Source organism: Monodon monoceros, unplaced genomic scaffold (genome assembly GCF_005190385.1).
Source record: "Monodon monoceros isolate NGI ecotype Baffin Bay Population unplaced genomic scaffold, NGI_Narwhal_1 Super_Scaffold_22, whole genome shotgun sequence".
Lineage (NCBI taxonomy): Eukaryota > Metazoa > Chordata > Mammalia > Artiodactyla > Monodontidae > Monodon > Monodon monoceros.
Window position 1 is genome coordinate 104,179,755 of NW_021703779.1, and position 19,766 is coordinate 104,199,520.

A 19,766-nucleotide genomic window follows, 5' to 3' on the forward strand; every position below is an offset into this window, starting at 1 on the left:
CATCTCGATGGTTAAGTATGCTCTGTGGGAACAACCTTTATGGAGCTTAAAAATCACAGAAGGACTATTCATACCATGACACCGGAGATCTGGAAGGCATTTCCTCCCCCTATTTTTCAAGTTGGTAGTTTTATTAGGAAGCCTTTTTCCTGAAAGGCTGCAAAGTTTTGGATCATACTTATTCACTCTTTTGTTTCTTTGAGCAAGAGATGCTTCCAGTGTTTTTTCTACTGGGTCTAGAATGGATGAACGTGGCTTTAGTCTGCATTCTAATTTAGTCTACGTTTAGTCCACATTGTATCTGGACAAGAATGTATCATTCATGCACTTTATATTTGATGCCCTTCATCTCCTTGAACTTTCCCTTTTCAGTAAGCTAATCTATACACCTGAGTCCCTGGCTCCTTGTCTAACTCTTCCTTTGGTGGGGGTGAGGGTGGAGGCTAGAAGGAACGCTAGATGTAGAATGAAATCAACAGCCCTGGTTTCTACTTGCACGTTTGCAAATTAGCCAGGTCTATGGCCTTGGACAAGTCATTGAACCTCGCTGGTCCTCAGTTTCCTCATGTTTCAAAAACTTGTACACTTCTTGTTCATCGTTTACTGTCTATCTCTCCCAGCCAGACTGCAAGCTCCACTAGTGCAGGAATCTTTGTATTCCTCACTGATGTATCCCAAGAGCTAGCACATGGCACATAGTAAGTGCTCAAGGAAAATTTGTTTAATAGAAGAAGTGTAGAGATATATGGTTCAATGTTTCACAAATGTGGTAGCCTCTAGTTCACCTGTCTCAGCACCCTTAAGGATTCTAGTGCACTAAAGCCAGAGAGGCAAAGCAGTTTGCCCCTAGATGTGAGAGCTAGGGCACCATTCTAACCTCCTCATTTAATTGTCCATTGGCCAAACATTTATTGAGCCCCTATTATGTCCCTGTCATATATGTGGAATCTAAAATATGACACAAATGAACCTATCTACAAAACAGAAACAGACTCACAGACATATAGAACAGACTTGTGGTTGCCAAGGGGGGGTGAGGGAGGGATGGACTGGGAGTTTGGGATTAGCAGATGTAAACTATTATATATAGAACGGATAAATAACAAGGTCCTATCGTATAGCACATTCAATCTCCTGTAATAAACCATAATGCAAAAGAATATGAAAAAGAATGTATATATATGTATAACTGAATCGCTTTGCTGTACAGCAGTAATTAACACAACATTGTAATTCAACTATACTTCAATAAAATAAAAAAAAATTAAAAAAAAGACTTTTCCAAAGTCTTCTTGGCTGTAGGGTTTCTTCTCAAATAACCCATGCCCCCCTCTTTGTGCTCTGCAGTACATGGCCTTGGACACAGCCTAGCAATGATACCTCTTTATACATGGTGAATTAGGTGATGGGCTCCCAGAGGACAGTATAGTACAATGGTTCAGTGCATGGAGCGTGAAGCCAGAATACCTCAGTCCAAATTCTGACTCTGATACTTGTTATAGGGATGACTTTGGGCAAGTTATTTAATCTCTCTGTGCCTCAGTTTCCTCATGTGTAAAGTGGGCCTAATTACAGTACTTATCTCATAGGGTTGTTATGAAGATTAAGTGAACATAAGTCCAACAATTAGAAAAGTGCCTAATACACAATACTTGTTATGTAAGTGTATGCTCTAGGCCATGATACTATATCTGACACATGGAAGGATGGAAGGTATTTAATAACATTTAGTAAATAAATTAATAATCAGGTTAGAGCTATACTGTACAGTCCCCTAATATGCAGTTACTTCCTTTTTGTTAACTATCTTCTAATTGTTCAATGTGTGTTCTCCACTAGCTCCTTGTGTGCAAGGACCACGTCCATCTTGTTCATCACTATATCCCCAGCACCAAGCACCATGCCAAGCACATAGTAGGCACACTATATTTGCTAAGTGTATAAATGAGTGATTTTTAAGATTTGCATTTTAGTTATTATTACACTGTCTTTAGCATTTTAATCATTTTCTGAAATTGTAAAATGCAATCCTTTCTCCCATATTATTTCTATGTGAGGCACAAAATTTTGTACAGTGAAGTATTAGGTTAGAATTAATTCCCTTAACAGAGCGATTCTCCTGTTTCTTTATAGTACAGGATTGCAGATTTTTGGTTCAAAACTATTTCAGGTGCTCACAGAGCACCTGTCCTTCTTGCTTATCACGTGCCATTTTACATCCGCAACAAAATTCATCAGCAGAGGCTTTGTAAGAGCTATTACTTATTAATTCTACTCACTTAATGAGCACATGGTCTGAGGATAAGAAAAAAATATATAAAGAACGATCCCTTATTTTTGGTTTAGGTGGAAAAACAAGTCACGTACTCAAATACCTACATCACAATGCCTTTTTTTTTTTTTTTTTTTTTTCCCGGTACGCGGGCCTGTCACTGCTGTGGCCTCTCCCATTGCGGAGCACAGACTCCCGACGCGCAGGCTCAGTGGCCATGGCTCACGGGCCCAGCCGCTCCGCGGCATGTGGGATCTTCCCAGACCGGGGCACGAACCCGTGTCCCCTGCATTGGCAGGCGGACTCTCAACCACTGCGCCACCAGGGAAGTCCCACAATGCCTTTTTGATTCTCTAGCAATGAGTGCGATAGGATTTCAGAGGATCCTGTTGATGTGATCAGGAAAAGTTTTATAAAATGGCTAAAACTGTAGTTGGTCTGGGTGGATGAGTTGAATTTTCACAGGTGGAGAGGGACTAGCATTCCTGCTGAGGAAAGGGCATAAAGAAAAGTGGGGGTAAGGAGAGCATACAGATCACTTTAGTGCAAGGAGGGATTTATGCAGGAAGCAGAAGTAGAAGATAGGCTGGAGAGAGAGATATGGAATAGTTTGTACTGGGCTTTTGGTAACAGGCTAGGATATCTGAAGGTTTTCTATGGACAACAGAGAACTGTGGATGATGTTAGGGTAGAGAAGCAAAGTTGTGGGACTATTAATTGGGCAGGAACATGGCAATATAGAAATAGAGTAAAGTGCCTGGCTAAGTTGAGTTTTTACATGATGGGACACCCAGTGTAAATATTCTGCAGATGGCTGGAAAGGAAGGACTACTCAAATTTGGGGAAGACATAGATTTCAAATAATCTGTATAGAACTGATAACAAAAGACTTGAGAATGGATGAAATGACTACAGGAGAATACAGAACGAGGATAGAAGTTCAACTACAGAACTATGACAATGAAAAATACGATTAAAAGCCCAGCAGTATGTTGTATATGAAAATCCAGTAAAATACTAGCCTAGGGAATACCTGGAAGCCCTTTATAACCCACGAAGGCATACAGATCAGAGTTTAAGAGACACTACCTTAAGGTAAAGACCAGTAAGAACTTGGGAGTGAAGGAAGAAGAACAAGAAGAAAACTCTGACATACCTGTTGAGCAGTCAGATCCTGTCCACTTGGGATCGCAGCTGCATGTTCCAGTGTCCAGGAGAAAAGTCCCGTGTCCTGAGCACTGCTCTTGACATATGGGAAGTGGCGTTTCACAGTTGATTCCTCCCCAACCAGTAGAACAGTGACATTCTCCTTTTACACAGATGCCATGGCCAGAACACATTGGGTCTAAGCAGTCCTCTGAAGGCCCCAAAAAGGAGGGAAAAGGTTGAAAGTAAACAGGTGTGGCCAGTTTACCTTAGGACAATGAAACTGAGATACATTGATTTCCTAATATTATATCATTTATGCTGTTTTAATTAGGCAATAAAATGACTCATGTAAACGCTGTGTTCAAACCAGAATATTATTAGCACTTAAAAACATGGTAGGCTATCATAAAGGTTGCAACCTAAATTTAGAGGAAGGAAACCACACATATGTTATGTGAAATTATGAGCAGTGTATAGTACTCCCACGCAAATGGGTCGGTGGACCAGTGTGGGCCTTCAATAAGAATTCCTTGGCTTTGTAAGAAAGATCAAGAATTCTTAGTAAGTCGTTCCTCGTCTTTTCTGAAATTGGAATCATAGTTCCCAGAAATGGCTTTTATTTGATGTGTCTAGAGGAGTTTTTATATATATTTAAGTTTGGATTATTTAAGGTATTAGGTGAGGTGACTGCTGTTTCATGAAATCATACAATATAATCAATTTCTTATAATTTCTCATTTATCCCTAAGAAGCACTGAAAATGAAACATTTTTAACGTAATTTCAAAATTCTTTTCCTCGTGGCTTCTCTTTCTACCAGGATGCTGTGACATAGTTTTCAATTCTTTAGAATATCACAGACTCAATTATATTTGTCTCGGATTCTGTGAAGTCTGGAAATTTTTGGACACATTCTAACAAACACTCTATTTTAGAAGTAGATTCCTATGTTTGCCTTGGGGAAAATCATTTTGTGCTTTTAATTGAGTGACCATCCCACGGGAAATGGGAAAGTTGATTTCCAAATTTTTGATCTTCCCATACAAATAAGATGAGACCAAAATAACTTAACCATGATGAGGATGTATGCTTTGGATTACTTTTCCAGCAATGGAAATAGACTAATACAATCTGCCATCATCTGCAAGACTGGCCTACTTTCATGTACCATGGAACAGAGTAAGTCTAACTAAGCAGTATTATAATTAGTGTTATTGCCATTATAATTAGCCCATGATCTCAGGGTCACTAGCACAATGCTTTAATACCTGAGCTAATCAGCAAATAAACACCAGAAGGTACATCTGATTTCAGCCGCTCATTATTTGGAGGGAGAGGAAAAGTCTAAAATGTAGAATATTGTTTCAGAAGGAGGTAATTTTATTACATCAAAATACAATAATCTTAATAAATGATATAGTATTTAACTTAATATAGTTTCTTTTTTTAGAAGGCCACCTTCAATGAATAGGCAAGTCATATGTAAGTAAGAGGCACAAAGTCATATGGCTGAAAGGACAAGGTTGGTAGTATACATGAATGAGATGGGCTGGATGTAAGAAAACAGGGTGTCAAATGAGTTGAAAATTACACCCCCACGAAAACCTGCCCATGGATGTTTACAGTAGCTCTATTCATAAGTGCCTAAATTTGGAAACAGCCTTGATGTCCTTCAACAGATGAATGGATAAACAAACTGGTATATCAAGACAATGGAAATTCAGTGAAAAGTAAATGAGCTATCAAGCCATGGAAAGACATGGAGGAGACAAATTCATGTTGCTAAATGGAATAAGCCAGTTTTAACTTTTCCATACTGTGTGATTCGAATTATATGACATTCTGAAAAAGGAAGACTACAAAGACAGTAAAAAGCTCAGTGGTTGCCAGGGGCTGGAGTAGGACGAGGGATAAATAGGTGGAGCACAGAGGATTTTTAGGGCAGTGAAATGATTCTGGATGATACCATGATGGTGGATACATGACATTATCCATTCAGCAAAACCCATATAATGCACAATACCAGGAGTGAACCCTAAGTAAACTATGGGCTTTATTTAGTTACTAATCATAATGTACCAATATTGGTTCATCAGTTGTAACAAAGGTACTTTACTAATGCAAGATGTTAATAATAGGGGAAACTGTGTGTGTGTGTGTGTGTGTGTGTGTGTGTGTGTGTGTAGGGGTGAGGGCTATATGGGAACTCTGTATGTTTTGCTCAATTTTTATATCAGCCTAAAACTTCTCTAAAAAATAAAGTACATTAATTCAACAATTAAAAAAACAAACAAACAAGGTGTGCTGGGAGTAAGTGTCCAGTTTAAAGGAAGCTGCCGCTAATTGGCTACAATCATTGCCACCACATAGGAATGTGGGTCCAAGGTTACCAGATTTTCTAGTTGTTCAAGAGAAGCTAGAAACAGAGACTTTTATATGACATTTCTCTATTTTAAATTTTGGGAAATACGTCACATTCAACGACAACGAAAACACCACCACTACTTTGTGAATCAAACAAAATCCATCCATGGGCCCAGTTCAACCTGTGAGCTCCTGGTTTGTGATGTCTGACTTAAAATATTTTTTGTTAAAAAACTGTATTTGAAAAGTTTATACCTTTAAACATGGTATTCCTTGCTATCTTGGTTATTCTGTAAATTTTCTTAGTGGCCCCTAGAAGGCAAAGATAAGCTAAGTCTTTTTTCCAACGACTTACAAGATTTAAATTAGAAGGGTCTAAATTAATTAGGTTAAATGTTTTTCAGGGCAGATTGTAGATGTTGTGATAGACACCATTTTTTGGTGAATGTCTGTGTGTCCATATAGCATCTGAATGTACAACTTAAATATCATGATTGCAGATGGATTCCCATAAAAACAGCTTCCAAAAGTAACTCAGGAACTCTACTGCCTTCCCTAGGCCCAATGACATTCATATTGGAACAGATACAATCTTTACACCAAAATTCTACTATGGCTAATGGGAAGTGGAAAGCTAAACTCTGGCTTGCTCATGGAGTGGAATGAGATTAAACTCTTTAAAATGCTGTGTAATCGTCTCAATGAGCCATCTTTAAAAAGCAATTATAGTGCATTTTCAGCAGTCTCTTTCCTGAACAACAGTTGTGATGAGACCATCTCCCATGGTAATGGTTTAATATTATTTCTGAAAACAGTCTTATTTGAGGAATGTGACATGAAAAAGGTCTGATTACTAGTAAATTTATTTTCCAATGTGTCTTCTTTAAATTATAAAACTATTACTATTTTGAAGTATGTTTTGTAAATGATAAAACTATTGTGTGTGTATGTGTAAAGGCTCCTTTGGGGGTGAATTTTAATATAAAGGCACTGCCTCAAAACTCATTAGTGGTAAGTCTACTTCCTTAGGCATGGACGTCAAGTTTCAGCAGGAGGTATGTAAAAATAAACAATATAAAGCAATAATAATAATGGTAATTACAAATCACTCCCAAAGAAAACATTCGTGAAATGGTTCCAAATGTGCACGTATTATTTTTATTATGTGCTTTAAAGTAAGATGTAGCCTAGTGCACTCTGTAATAATGAAAGCATGTAAATTAACACCTAAAATCATCAGTATGGAAATTCTCAAGTTATAAAACAGTGTTAAAATGAGGGGGGAAATGCCATTTTTCACTACTGCTCTGCAAGGGCCACAGATAAAGCCTCATGTTAATATGAGAGGCTGTCAGAAGAGACACGAACTCCCCCACTCCATGTACGAAGGAGACATGTTGAGCATTTAATGGTTTGCAAAGACCACTTACATCTCTACTAGAAACCCAGAATGACACCTTGGACAATTCAGTGAGAGAAAAGCCTGGAGCAACAGATTAACACAGGGCTCTGACCTTCCTCGCATATTTCTCCTTTGTATCCTGGCACACAGATGCAGACTCCCATGATGCAGGTGCCGTGGCCAAAGCACGTTGGGTCAATGCATTGCTCTTCTGGAACGTCGCACTCTGGTCCCTTCCAGCCATTTCGGCAGACACAGTGTCCTTTCTCGTATTCTCCGTTCCCACCACACAGCACAGGGCACGAATCTGAAGGTTGGCAAATGAACTTGTAATGTTCGCATAATGCTTTTAAAATCTCCAAAGAGCAATTCTCTATCGATTCTCGTATAATATTTCTGGTAAAAAAAATTGTACTATTTCTGTCTTACCATTTATTAAATCGGCACATGTTCGTGATTACAAACAGAATTTTCCTCTTATGGGACTGGGGGAAAGATAAATTATAAAAACATCCTGAGTGGAGAAATTATTTCAAGTACTTGCTTTTGATTCCACCATACTCTTAAACAATTATTATTATCATCATTATTATAAGCTAGGATTTTTCTCTTTTATGGTTTTTCTTCCTCAAGCAGATGTATGCTACTTTCAGGAAGAAAGCCCTGAAAATCTGTAAAACTAGTAGGGAGTTATTCGTATTATAGAATGTTATCTTTAAAAAGTTGTGCATTTAAAGAGATTTATGCTGGACAGATGTCTGTGCCTACCCCACACTGTGCAGACCTTTATTAGAACACTCACTCCGCTTTGTCACTGTATGTCTCCTTATTAAAAATATGGGCTTCCTGAGGGCAGGGCCTGTACCTTGTCTTATTCATTTTTTCAATACCAGCCATCACCTCTACTTCTACCTCCCACCTCCTCAAGATCTATCAGAGAACTTGGAACCTAGCAAATGCTGTAGAATTCTCTGTTGAAAACAAATATCGTATATTAACGCATATATTTGGAATCTAGAAAAACGGCACAGATGAATCGGTTTGCAAGGCAGAAATACAGACACAGATGTAGAACAAATGTATGGACACCAAGGGGGGAAAGCGGGGGTGGGTGGTGGTGGTGGTGGTGGGATGAATTGGGAGACTGGGATTGACATGTATACACTGATATGTGTAAAATAGATAACTAATAAGAACCTGCTATATAAAAAATAAATAAAATTAAATTAAAAAAAAAAAGAATTCTCTGTTGAATAGAATTTAATCTAAAGAAAACGGAGTGGCTGAGAAACCTGAGATTAAAGCATTAGCAGACTGAGAACTTTACGAACACATTGCGAATGAGCAGAAAGCATCTCTAAAGTAATAACTGGAAGTCTATGGGGAAAACACAGTGTGATTTATCTACAGCTTTTCAAGAATTAAACTATGGGCAAGTCTAGTTTAAGTCTAGTAAAGTTTGAAAGTTTAACTTCTGCCTTTCCAGTCTTTCCTTTCTAGGCTACTCACGGATTTGGTGACTGTCTACCCCTTCCTGTTTACCTTGGTGTGTACAACCGGTTACCCACTCTGCCCTTTCTTAAAGTTCATCCATTATAAATGAGTTTATGAAGGGAACAGAAGTATCATGGAGTGGTTGGGTCAGAGGATCCAGGTACAAATCCCAGCTGTTAGATAACCTTGGTATTTCACCTCTCTGAGGTTATTTCTTTGCCCATAAAACTGTGATAATAGATCTACATCGTAGGACTATCGTAGGATGTAGGAATTAAAAGAAGTACTGCAAAGTGTTGAGAACAGTGCCTGGCAGAGCAAGTGCTCAGCTTTTGGTAGCGGCAGTTCGGGTGTTGTTGCTATTGCTGCTGCTATTGCCACTCCTGTCCCTCCTCTTCCTCCTATTGCTACTAATTCTGAGTTCTCAAACGACATTGAGCTCCCTAATCAATCAGTGTAACAGAGCAACCTCACCTCTAGCACAGTCAGGCCCAAGGAATCCTGGGAAGCAGTGACAATGGCCAGAGATACACTCTCCATTTCCATTGCAATTGGTCGAACAGTCATCCATTATTTCTGTTAATAGAGAGAAAAAGAAAAAAAAGAACAAACCTATAGATTGTAGAGTCCTTAATTTTTTTCTAAATTGCGAAAACTCTGGGCCTGTAACAATCTTTGCCCTCTGCTGTCCACAAAGCACTTACTATTTAAAATCAGATGCCAAAGATTTCTGTAAGATGTCATATGCAGTACCGAATTATTAAAAGCGCCCTGGATTTGCTGAATTGGCTATTCAGGAATGAAACTAAAAACCAACCTCACCTCTAAAGTGCATAAAGGGTCTAGATGAGTTGTATTCTTATGAGACATTCACGATAAAGCTAAAAATGTACGAGGATTATAAGTCATTTCTCAAAAGCAAAATGGACTTTAAAATGTAACCCAGAAAACGAAGTCTATTGTTTATTTTTCAAATTTAGGTTGTAGCAAATAAAAATTTCTTCTCTAGCACCTAAAATGTTTAATCTACTATCTTGACAGCTTAAATACGATAATCGGTATTTCATTTTCATTAATAAGTGACAACGGAAAGCTTTTAAAGTTAAGTGTTCATATTAAATTCACCACCACTAAAAGCATTAGAACCTAAGTATTTTGTTGAGAAATGCTTTCTTGACTGTAAATGCTTATCAGTTCTTTGCCACTAATTTCCCTTCAATCCATTCTTAGAGAAGAATAGGTTTCAGGGGGAATTGAGAAGGCTTTGAAGGTGCCCATAGGTAGTTGTGGTGACATAAAGATGTGCAATGCAACAGTACTTTGATAAGTCTTGTGTTAAGTAACTTGATTGAAGAGGTATAAAGTTATACAAAAATCAGTCTCTGATGAGGACGTTAAAAACTGTTTTTAGTTTAAAACTGTATTTGAGTATGATAGCATCAAATTCCAAGTCCGAGAACTATTATGATATGCATGTTTTACTCCTGTAGCTTAAAAAAATAATCTTCTCATTACTCTTTTCTGGAAGTTTTCCATAACTTAGCACTCCTGGATTCTGACTTTTATGTTCTAGCCCATTACACTCATAATTCTCGTATGTACCAGTTTTTTCTTTTCAATCCAAATTATCTACTTCATCTAGTTTCACTTGGATAAGCTATTTCCAATTAGAGGGAAATATTCTAGTAAGTAGTCTTGGCATCTTCCATTAAACTATGAGAATTTATAAAGAGAGTTGGGAAATAGCATTTCTTCAGTTGTGGCCTTTTGACCACCTATATCAGTAGGATCACCTGAGGCACTTAAAAATGCAGATACCTGAGCTTCACTCCAGATTTACTGAATTTGCCTCTGAGGGATGCAGCCCAGTAATCTACATTCTAGCAAATACCTCAGGTGACTCTACAGGTGATGACCGAATTAAAGCATTGAGAACCAATGCTTCAGATAGTAAATTTCCAGGTTAGAGGAATTCTAGTCTAGACTTGGAGTTCTGCAATAAAAGCAAGAGGAAGAAAGTGGTATCTAGTCCATTTAGGTGATTCTTAGAAAGCTGAGAATGAATCCAGTGGCTGTGTGGATAGCCACCCTATTGTCAATCAGAGATTATTCTTCTGACATCTGTGCGAATACATCAGATTCCTTTTTGCAGGTTTATGGTGGCCTGTTTTCTGATCCCTGTGCTAGAAAACTGAACTGGATAAGAAACTGACACGTGGCATTTGCTGAACAACTGGGCTGGCAGGAATGTAACATTTGACAATGAGTTAACCATTTTTAACTCACTAAAACATTAGCTATTTTCAGAAAATCATTAATTTATTTAAAAGGTCATTATGAAAAGGCACAAAGGGTCTTTTTTTCTCTTTTCATTCAGAGATGGAACAATGATTATCTATTTTCTTATCTTGCTTTCTTGTACCAAAAAGTAATGGCAGTTCTTAAATCTACATTTGGATTTCCCCTGCCCTGGATGGTTAATAGGAGGCCATGGAGGAAGCTTTCAAAGGTAAATATACTTGAATTTAATTTCACACCAGGTCCTATTGACAATTTTACGGAAGCAGCCTTGTGGGAATGTAGCTATTATAGAAAAAATGTTTAATAAAGTTTGCTATCAAAATGAATAAAACTCCCTACATCTTATGGACTTATCTAAGAACCGTTCCTGGGCCCATAATGCTGCACAGAGCTTAACACCTGCAATGCAAATGAGAAGAGAAGGCAATATAGGAGGTTTTGGAAGCTGCCATCTCCACTGGGTATCAAAGAGACATAGGGATAGCCTAGGGGCTCCAAAAGGAGGATGGCTACAGCAGAAACACATAAATAACTAGTGATGAAAAAGAATGTGCTTTTCTGTTTATACTGGCCTCCAGGAAGTTTGCCTTCTATCTTTTAAATCTTACTTCAGACTCACTTCCTAGACACCAGTTCATTAGAGTTGAGAATCATTTTAAAGTTCTATGCTTCAAACCCTGTTTTTATGCTACAGCCTAAAGCCCCTTGGTTTCTGCATCTGCTCTGATGATGGGTTTTGCTTCTGGCAGGTTTTCTCATGGGAAAAGCCAAAGCTAACGAATAATCGTATGGAATGAGTATGGTCTAAAGGGCAGGGGTTTGGAATCAGAGATACTGAGTGTCTCCAATCTCAATTTTGCCACTTGCTGGCTGTGAGACTTTACCAAATTATTTACTCATCCCAAGCCTCTGATTCCTTACTTGCAATGTAAGTAGAACTATACCTATGCTATTGAGGTTGTGATGAGAATCAAACAAGATAACTGAATGTAAAGCATCCAGCAGAGTGCTTGGGGCAGAATGGCACTCCATAGATGGTATATATTATCATGTTATTGAGCAGGTTGGCTGAGATTAGGGGATATTGATAACTCTGTCTATACAGCTAGAAAATAACATAATAATATAGGCCAGTAGCTAGCCTATATTAGTCATTCAATAAATGTTGGTTATTAATGCTGTTTTGATCCCTATGAGTAGCAGACCAAATATAGTTAAGATCAATCAACTGATTCTAACATTATCATGAAATAGACAAAGGAGCAACATTTAGAAAAGTTCATACAGACCTTAATTTGTTTAATCAAATACAGTATCCTCTTTTTTACTATGATTAAGATAAAGTACAAAAACATAAAAATAATGGGGAGAATGTAGAGTGAATAACTTATATACCTTTGACATTTTGGGAAATTTACTTGGATTCTCTTTAAGTGGAATTATAGGAGAAATGTTTCTGTTGCTTCTAATCTTAAAGACAACAGAAAAGTAAAGAAACTGACTTGCATTAGGAAAAGCAAATATGTTGTTGCAGAGGAAACTAACAACTTCACCTCTGGATAATAGAAAATTATATCTCAAAGGTTAGGTTCTTTGGGGGGAGGAAGTAAGGAACAGGAAAAAAACTTCAAGCATGTTTCTGGGTCTACTGATTTTTGAAAGGTTAATAGCTTGGTTAGAGTTTTAACTTGAGCTTAGGGGTAAGGATAACAGGAAGAGAGAAAATCTTCTTCACAAATGTTTTAAATCTTCTAATTCCTCTGATTTCTTAGGAGAAACTCAACCTCTCATAACTCATTAGTATTTGCATTATCAAAACTAGGTCTTGGTGGACAAATATCATGAAAGGTGTGTCTGCTGAATTTGCCCCACTGAATCTGTGAGTGGCAAAACAGTGTCATGACTTAAAATACTTTTTTTTCTAATTTAACAAACACTTTGTCTTTTGAAGATGTAAGATCAGTGGAGTTTTCTCTAGGGGGAAAATCATCAGTGCATTTTTATTGCCTTTCTGATTACTTCAGAGGAAAGTTTTTGATAATCTTGCAGCGGGAATACCATTTTCTACTGACAAAAGGTCTTCAGCATCAAGTAAAAATAAAACATAATTGTTATAAAGAGCAGATGGTATATCTATTAACAGTCAACACAATTTCCTAAACATATGGTTGAACAGGTTAACTAAAGGATAAAGTGATGAGAGGTGTATAGAAAACTGACAGCTGCAAGATACTGTCCCTTCTTTTAAAAGACATGTGTTTTAGGAAAATTCACACAGTAAAATACTGTGTCTGTGAGTTGTTTACCCTTAGGGCTCTAAATTTGCTAAAGATCTCAGCTTTATTCACACAAAGGGTTATGAGGAATGACTTCACCCAAAAAAATGACAAGAGCTTGCTGTCTCTGATTAACTAGGGTGAAAGTGAATAACAGTGTGTGTAGACATTGTATTAAAAAGAACATGCTTTAAAAGGCTCTGAGTGCAGTGAAAGAGCCATTGTGATGATTTTTAAACTAAACAGTTCTAAAGAAAGAACTTTGAATGACCCAAGTTATTATCCTTAAGACTCTTCTCTAGTCTTAAGTTGTATTTTTAAATCTTAATGGTTCTAGCATCAGTTGTTGTAAAGAAGAACTGGATTGATGCTAGTTTTTTCATTTAAAAAGGTATTTATTCGCTTTTTCTTTTTTAATAGAACTTGAATTAACAGGGCTTCTCTTGCTTATTTCCCTTCTTCATGAAGTTGTTCGTCTATGTATTCTCGGTAACAGTATTAATATTATCCAGGTAAGTATTCCTGTTGAAAACATATAAAAAGGAGCGTGGCAAGTAACCTAAAATAGCAGCAAATAAAGGAGCATTTTAAAAATCTTAATCAGCATTTAAACAACATTACTGACAACAACAATATAAACCTTTCTCATTGTGACCTATCCCGAGTAATGACTTTAAGGTAGAATGAGCAATATGCTTAAATAACATCTGTATCACTTTCACCACTGACTGTGTCTTTCTGGAGTTATACTGTCAATTCAAAATCATAGCCAAGGCAGCTTACCAATTGCTGTAGTTAACACAAATACTTGCTCCATCTTTTTTCCATCATTGTAAAATGCCAGATACCAAGGCCCTTGGTCCATATACTCTATGAAACCTGTTTCCTGCAGTGAGGTTAAGATCAGGTTCCGAGGGGAGTGCTGGGTATCATCAGAGCTCTTGGAGTCCTGTTTGACCAGTTGTTTTCCATCCATTAGTTTTACAAAATCAAACTGGAACAAATACAAACACAAATATGAGCGGCTACTTTTACTTCTAAGGCTGATAAACATCTCTCACTTCAGTTGTGCTACTTCATACTTCTTTGCTTTGGAGGTGGGCAAAGTGGGAGAAGAGGTTATTCATTCTTAAGAATATCTAAACCCAAAAGCATATTATTAATTCTGAAAAAAATAACTCTCTACTATATTTATAAATGTTATAAACCTTTCGGTTTTAGAGTATTAAAAGTAACTGTTTAAAAATAATAAACCAAGAAATATAAAAATTCTTATTTAGTATTATGCAAGAGAATCTTGATATTTTACTAAAGTATCTGATAGAAGATACTTGAAAATAGACACTCCCCTTGAAATGTTACCATGACCTTCTTTACAAATTAAAAAGAGTTTTACAGTTTTTAAAACAAATAAATGAACAGTTGAAAATTTGAGAACATTCATCATAATTTACTACATTTGTGGTAACATATTTAAATATTCAAAGACCCTGTCCTTTTTTTTTCCTAATCGGTGGACAAGCACATGGCACATGTATCCCAAGCCCCAGATGGTTATGATTCCCTATGCTACTTCTTAGATGGAGCAGAGCCTCAAATGGGTTCATGTAAGGAAGAGATAAGGGAAGGAAATTAAGGGAAATGATGTGGCAAAGGTTTATAAAAGGGTCTTGTAAACCACAGAGGTTTTACATATTTGTGTTTTTATTAACAATAACAAGGAAAAAGTTTTACCTGCAAGACAAAACGTGCCTTTTTGACTCATTTCCCTCTTGATTCGCATTCCTTTATTGGGACCACAGGTCAGGAATGTATGGAAGCAGCGGAGGAGGTGTGGGCACCAAAGCTAAGTAAGAGGAGGGGGCTGGGAAGGCTCATGACCATCCTGTTCCAGGAAGCAGAACTCAAGTTGCAAGAATATTTTCTTAAACTCCCTTTTTTGAATCTGCTCTGCTAAATGCTAGTCCTTGTTTCTCAGTACCATTTTTTTCATTCGCTTGACTGTGATTATTCTCGATATTTGCTCATTACAAAAACTGTCTGCCTTCACCTTTGACTCCCACATACTTTGCAAGTCACAACCCCTAAACTATTCATCTCACCACTCTCTAAAAGGGTCAAGAAATACCTATAATATCAAATACCTGAGTATGTGTAGGTGGAATGTTTCTTCTGCCATAAATTCCCAGCAGAGAGTCCTTGGCTAAAGAAATATTGAATTTCAGATATATAGGATGGTGGATAGTAATCTGGAAACGCCAGAATAAGCCAGGTGGAATGGTCTGCATGACCTGTGCACCAATGTCAACTTCTCCGGTGTCTATTGCCCGTCCCTTCTGAAACACTGGTTTTAAAAGTAAAGAAAATTATACATAATATTAATCTTAATTTATAAAGCAATGGTTTTTAGATTTTCAAGAACAGGTATATCAAAAAGACTTACTCAGCTCTTTCTTCCTCCTCACCCCACCCATCTTTTAAGACTTTACCCAAATTTAATATCTTCCAAGGAGCCTTCCATAACCAACCACTATATCAGTCTCTCTTTCCTCTAAACTACTATTGCATTTATTTCCATCATTTGAGTCATTTTAACCATTATATACTGAACTTTGTCTTGATAGCTGTAGGAGATACAAAGATGAGTAAAATACAGTTCTCGCTCTTAAGGAACTTTGAATATAAAAGAGAAAACAGGACAAGCACACAAATATCCACATTGTAAAGAAAAATACCTGAGCTGGGTATACAAAGGAAGGAAAAGGTTTTGGTTGGAGGATACTCATCATTCCTAGCTGTCTCAGTCCCCTTTATATTCTTTAATTTTCTCCTTAGCACTTATCACCACCTAACATAGCACATGTTTTATTTATTTATTGTTTATCACCTGTTTTCTCCCAATAGAATATAAGGTCCATGAGGCTGTGGCTGTTTTGTTTATTGCTTTATCCCCAGTAACTAGACAAATATAGGCAAACAGTATGTGATCAGTACATATTTATTCAATGAATGAATGAAAGAATGAATCAGAAAAGCCTATGTATGGGAAGTGGTACTGAAGATGGGCCTTAAAGGATGGAAAGGATTTCAACAGAGCTGTTGGGAAGGATTTCCCATGTGAAGGGAACAGCTTGAACCAAAACAAAGAGAGAAACCGTAAAGCTAAGGTGCAGGGTATGGGTATATAGAGAGGAGCAGTTGGAGATAGGGCTGGAGGGAAAGGACGGCATGATATTCTATAGCTCCTTGAGAGCCAGTCCTAAATAGTTTACTTAGTAAAGGATGGAAAGCCATTAAAGGTTTTTAGGAAGAGGGGAGAGGTTGGGTACATTAGAAAGGCTAATTTTGGGACTTCCTGGTGGCACAGTGGTTAAGAATCCACCTGCCAATGCAGGGGACACAGGTTCGAGCCCTGGTCTGGGAAGACCCCACATGCCCCGGAGCAAGTAAGCCCATGCACCACAACTACTGAGCCCGTGTACTGCAACTACTGAAGCCCGTGCACCTAGAGCCCATGCTCTGCAACAAGAGAAGCCACCGCAACGAGAAGCCCGCGCACCACAATGAAGAGTAGTCCTCTCTAGCTGCACCTAAAGAAAGCCCGTGCTCAGCAACGAAGACCCAACGCAGCCAAAAAATTAAATTAAAAAAAAAAAAAGGCTAATCTTGAGGCAGAAAGTAGGATGCTTTAGAGCAGGAAGGCACAAGAATGATATAGGAATTATGGGGCAATAATTCAGGTGAATGACATGAAGATCTAAATTTAGGGTAGAACCAACAGCTCATGTGGAAAAAGTACATTCCAGTCAATTGTAAAATTAATAAGTGGGACTACATCAAACTAAAGAGATTCTGCACAGCAAAGGAAACAATAAATAAATTGGAAAGGCAACCTACAGAATGGGAGAAAATACTTGCAAACCATATGCAGCCATCCCTCAGTTCTGTGGGGAATCAGCTCTAGGATCCCCACGAATCCTAAAATCTGTGGATGCTCAAGTCCCGTATATAAAATGGCAAAGTATTTGCACGTGACCTATGTACATCCTCTCATATACTTTAAATCGTCTCTAGATGGCTTACAATACCTAATACAATGTAGATGCTACGTAAATAGTTGCTCACTTGTGGCGAATTCATATTTTGCTTTTTGGAACTTTCTGGAATTTTTTTCCCTGAGTATTTTTGATTCGAGGTTGGTTGAATCCACAGATGCAGAACCCGAGAATATGGAAGGCTAAATGTATCTGATAAGGCATTAATATCCAAAATATATAAAGAACTTGTACAACTTAATAGCAAAACAGCAAATAATCCAATTTTTAAAAATGGACAAAGGACTCGAATATATATATTTTCCAAAGAAGACATATTAATGGCCGATAGGTATATGAAAGGTGCTTAACATCACTAATCACTGGGGGAATGCAAATCAAAATCACAAAATCACCTCACACCTGTTTGGTTAGATATTATCAAAAACACAAGAGATAGGGCTTCCCTGGTGGCGCAGTGGTTGAGAATCTGCCTGCCAATGCAGGGGACACGGGTTCGAGCCCTGGTCTGGGAGGATCCCACATGCCGTGGAGCAACTGGGCCCGTGAGCCACAACTACTGAGCCTGCGCATCTGGAGCCTGTGCTCCGCAACGAGAGGCCGCCATAGTGAGAGGCCCGCGCACCGCGATGAAGAGTGGCCCCCGCTTGCCACAACTAGAGAAAACCCTCGCATAGAAACGAAGACCCACCACAGCAAAAATAAATTAATTAATTAATAAACTCCTACCCCCAACATCTTCTTTAAAAAAAAGAAAGACAAGAGATAAATGTTGGTGAGGATGTGGAGAAAAGAAAACCCTTGTGCTCTGTTGGGAGAAATGCAAAATGGTATTGCCATTTTGGAAAACAGTATGGAGGTTCCTCAAAAAACTAAAAATAGAACTACCATATGATACAGCAGTCCTACCCCTGGGTATATATCCAAAGGAATTGAAATCAGGATCCCAAAGAGATATCTGCACTCCCATATTCATTGCAGCATTATTTATAATAGCCAAGATATGGAAACAACCTAAATGTCCTTCAGTGGATAAATGGATAAAGAAGATGTGAGATTTTATATATATATATATGTATGTGTATATATATATATATATATATATATACACATACATATATATATATTACTCAGCCATAAAATATTACTCAGCCATAAAAAAGAAGAAATCCTGCCATTGGCAACAACGTGGATGAATCTGAAGGGCATTATGCTTAGTGAAATAAGGCAGACAGAAAGAAGTCGATTTCATGGAAACAAGAATAGAATGGTGGTTGCCAGGGCTGGAGGGAGGGGGAAATGGGGTGATGTAGGTCAAAGGGTACAAATGTTCAGTTATAAGATGTTTCGAGGATCTAATGTACAGCATGGTGACTATAGCTAATAATATGGTAATGTATACTTGAAAAATGCTGTCAGTAAATCTTAAGCATTTTCACCACACACACACACACACACACACACACACACACACGAGTTGACTGTGTTAACTATGCAAGGTGATGAATGTTTTAATTATCTTGATCTTGGTAATCATTCTACAATATATATGTATACCAAATCATCATGCTGTATACTTTAAATATATATAATCATATTTGTCAATTATGCCTCAATAATGTTTAAAAAAATCACATATTATCTGGGAAGTGTAAAACTGGATTATCCTGAAGAATGGTACAAATATCAACTAACTTCAGATTATTATAAATTTTAAAAATCTTATAACTTCAAGCATAAATACTAAAAATGAAAAATTTATTTTTTGAACTAGCATAGAGAAAATAATACTGAGATAAAAATCATTTATCTAAACAAAGGTAAGAAGGGGAAGACAGACTAGATGGGACAATTAGAAAACATAAAAGAAGATGGAAGATAAATTTCATATATCTATATCTATAATTAAAAATAAAGAGTAATGAACTAAACGTTTGTGTTAAAAGGTAAGAACCACCATTTGGAATTAAGAAGTAAAATCTAATTATGTTTCTTACAAAAAACATATCTAAAATATAAAGAGAGTTATTTATAATAATAAAACAAATTATTTCCCCAGGAAGAAAAGACAAAAGAAAAAGAAAAAAAATGGAAGAAGACAATGTAAAGGACAGTTCTATAGCAGTGCTTCTCAAACTGGAATGTGTAGGGACTTCCCTGGTGGTCCAATGGTTAGGACTCGGTGCTTTTCACTGCCGGGGCCCGGATTCAATCCCTGGTTGGGGAACTAAGATCCTGCGAGTTCCCAACTAATGCCCATGCTTCGTGGTCCACAGCCCACATTCTGGAAAGCAAGGTTCTGAGGACCCTGGGAACCTACGTGTGGGGAATGCGGTGGGGTGGTCAAAATTGTAATTTTGTGTGACTTAGTGACAGTAGCAAAAACAGGAAACCTAGAAGGAGCTGGTTAGTATGAGACAATGTTAGTGTATCAGGTCTTTATTATTTCTTGCC

At 37.5% G+C, this 19,766-nt stretch overlaps 1 protein-coding gene across 3 annotated transcripts in view; it reads right to left on the reverse strand.

Moving 5' to 3' along the window:
* The window catches only part of TENM1 (teneurin transmembrane protein 1), a 569,984-nt gene that overhangs the window by 254,688 nt on the left and 295,530 nt on the right, over positions 1 to 19,766 (reverse strand). For all 3 annotated transcript variants that reach the window (XM_029240586.1, XM_029240585.1, XM_029240587.1), the window contains exons 7-11: positions 15,402 to 15,601; positions 14,041 to 14,251; positions 9,155 to 9,256; positions 7,299 to 7,493; positions 3,429 to 3,629 (exon numbers count right to left, since the gene is read on the reverse strand). In XM_029240586.1, the coding sequence (XP_029096419.1) occupies positions 3,429 to 3,629; positions 7,299 to 7,493; positions 9,155 to 9,256; positions 14,041 to 14,251; positions 15,402 to 15,601 (909 nt within the window). The remainder of the gene's footprint in view (positions 1 to 3,428; positions 3,630 to 7,298; positions 7,494 to 9,154; positions 9,257 to 14,040; positions 14,252 to 15,401; positions 15,602 to 19,766) is intronic.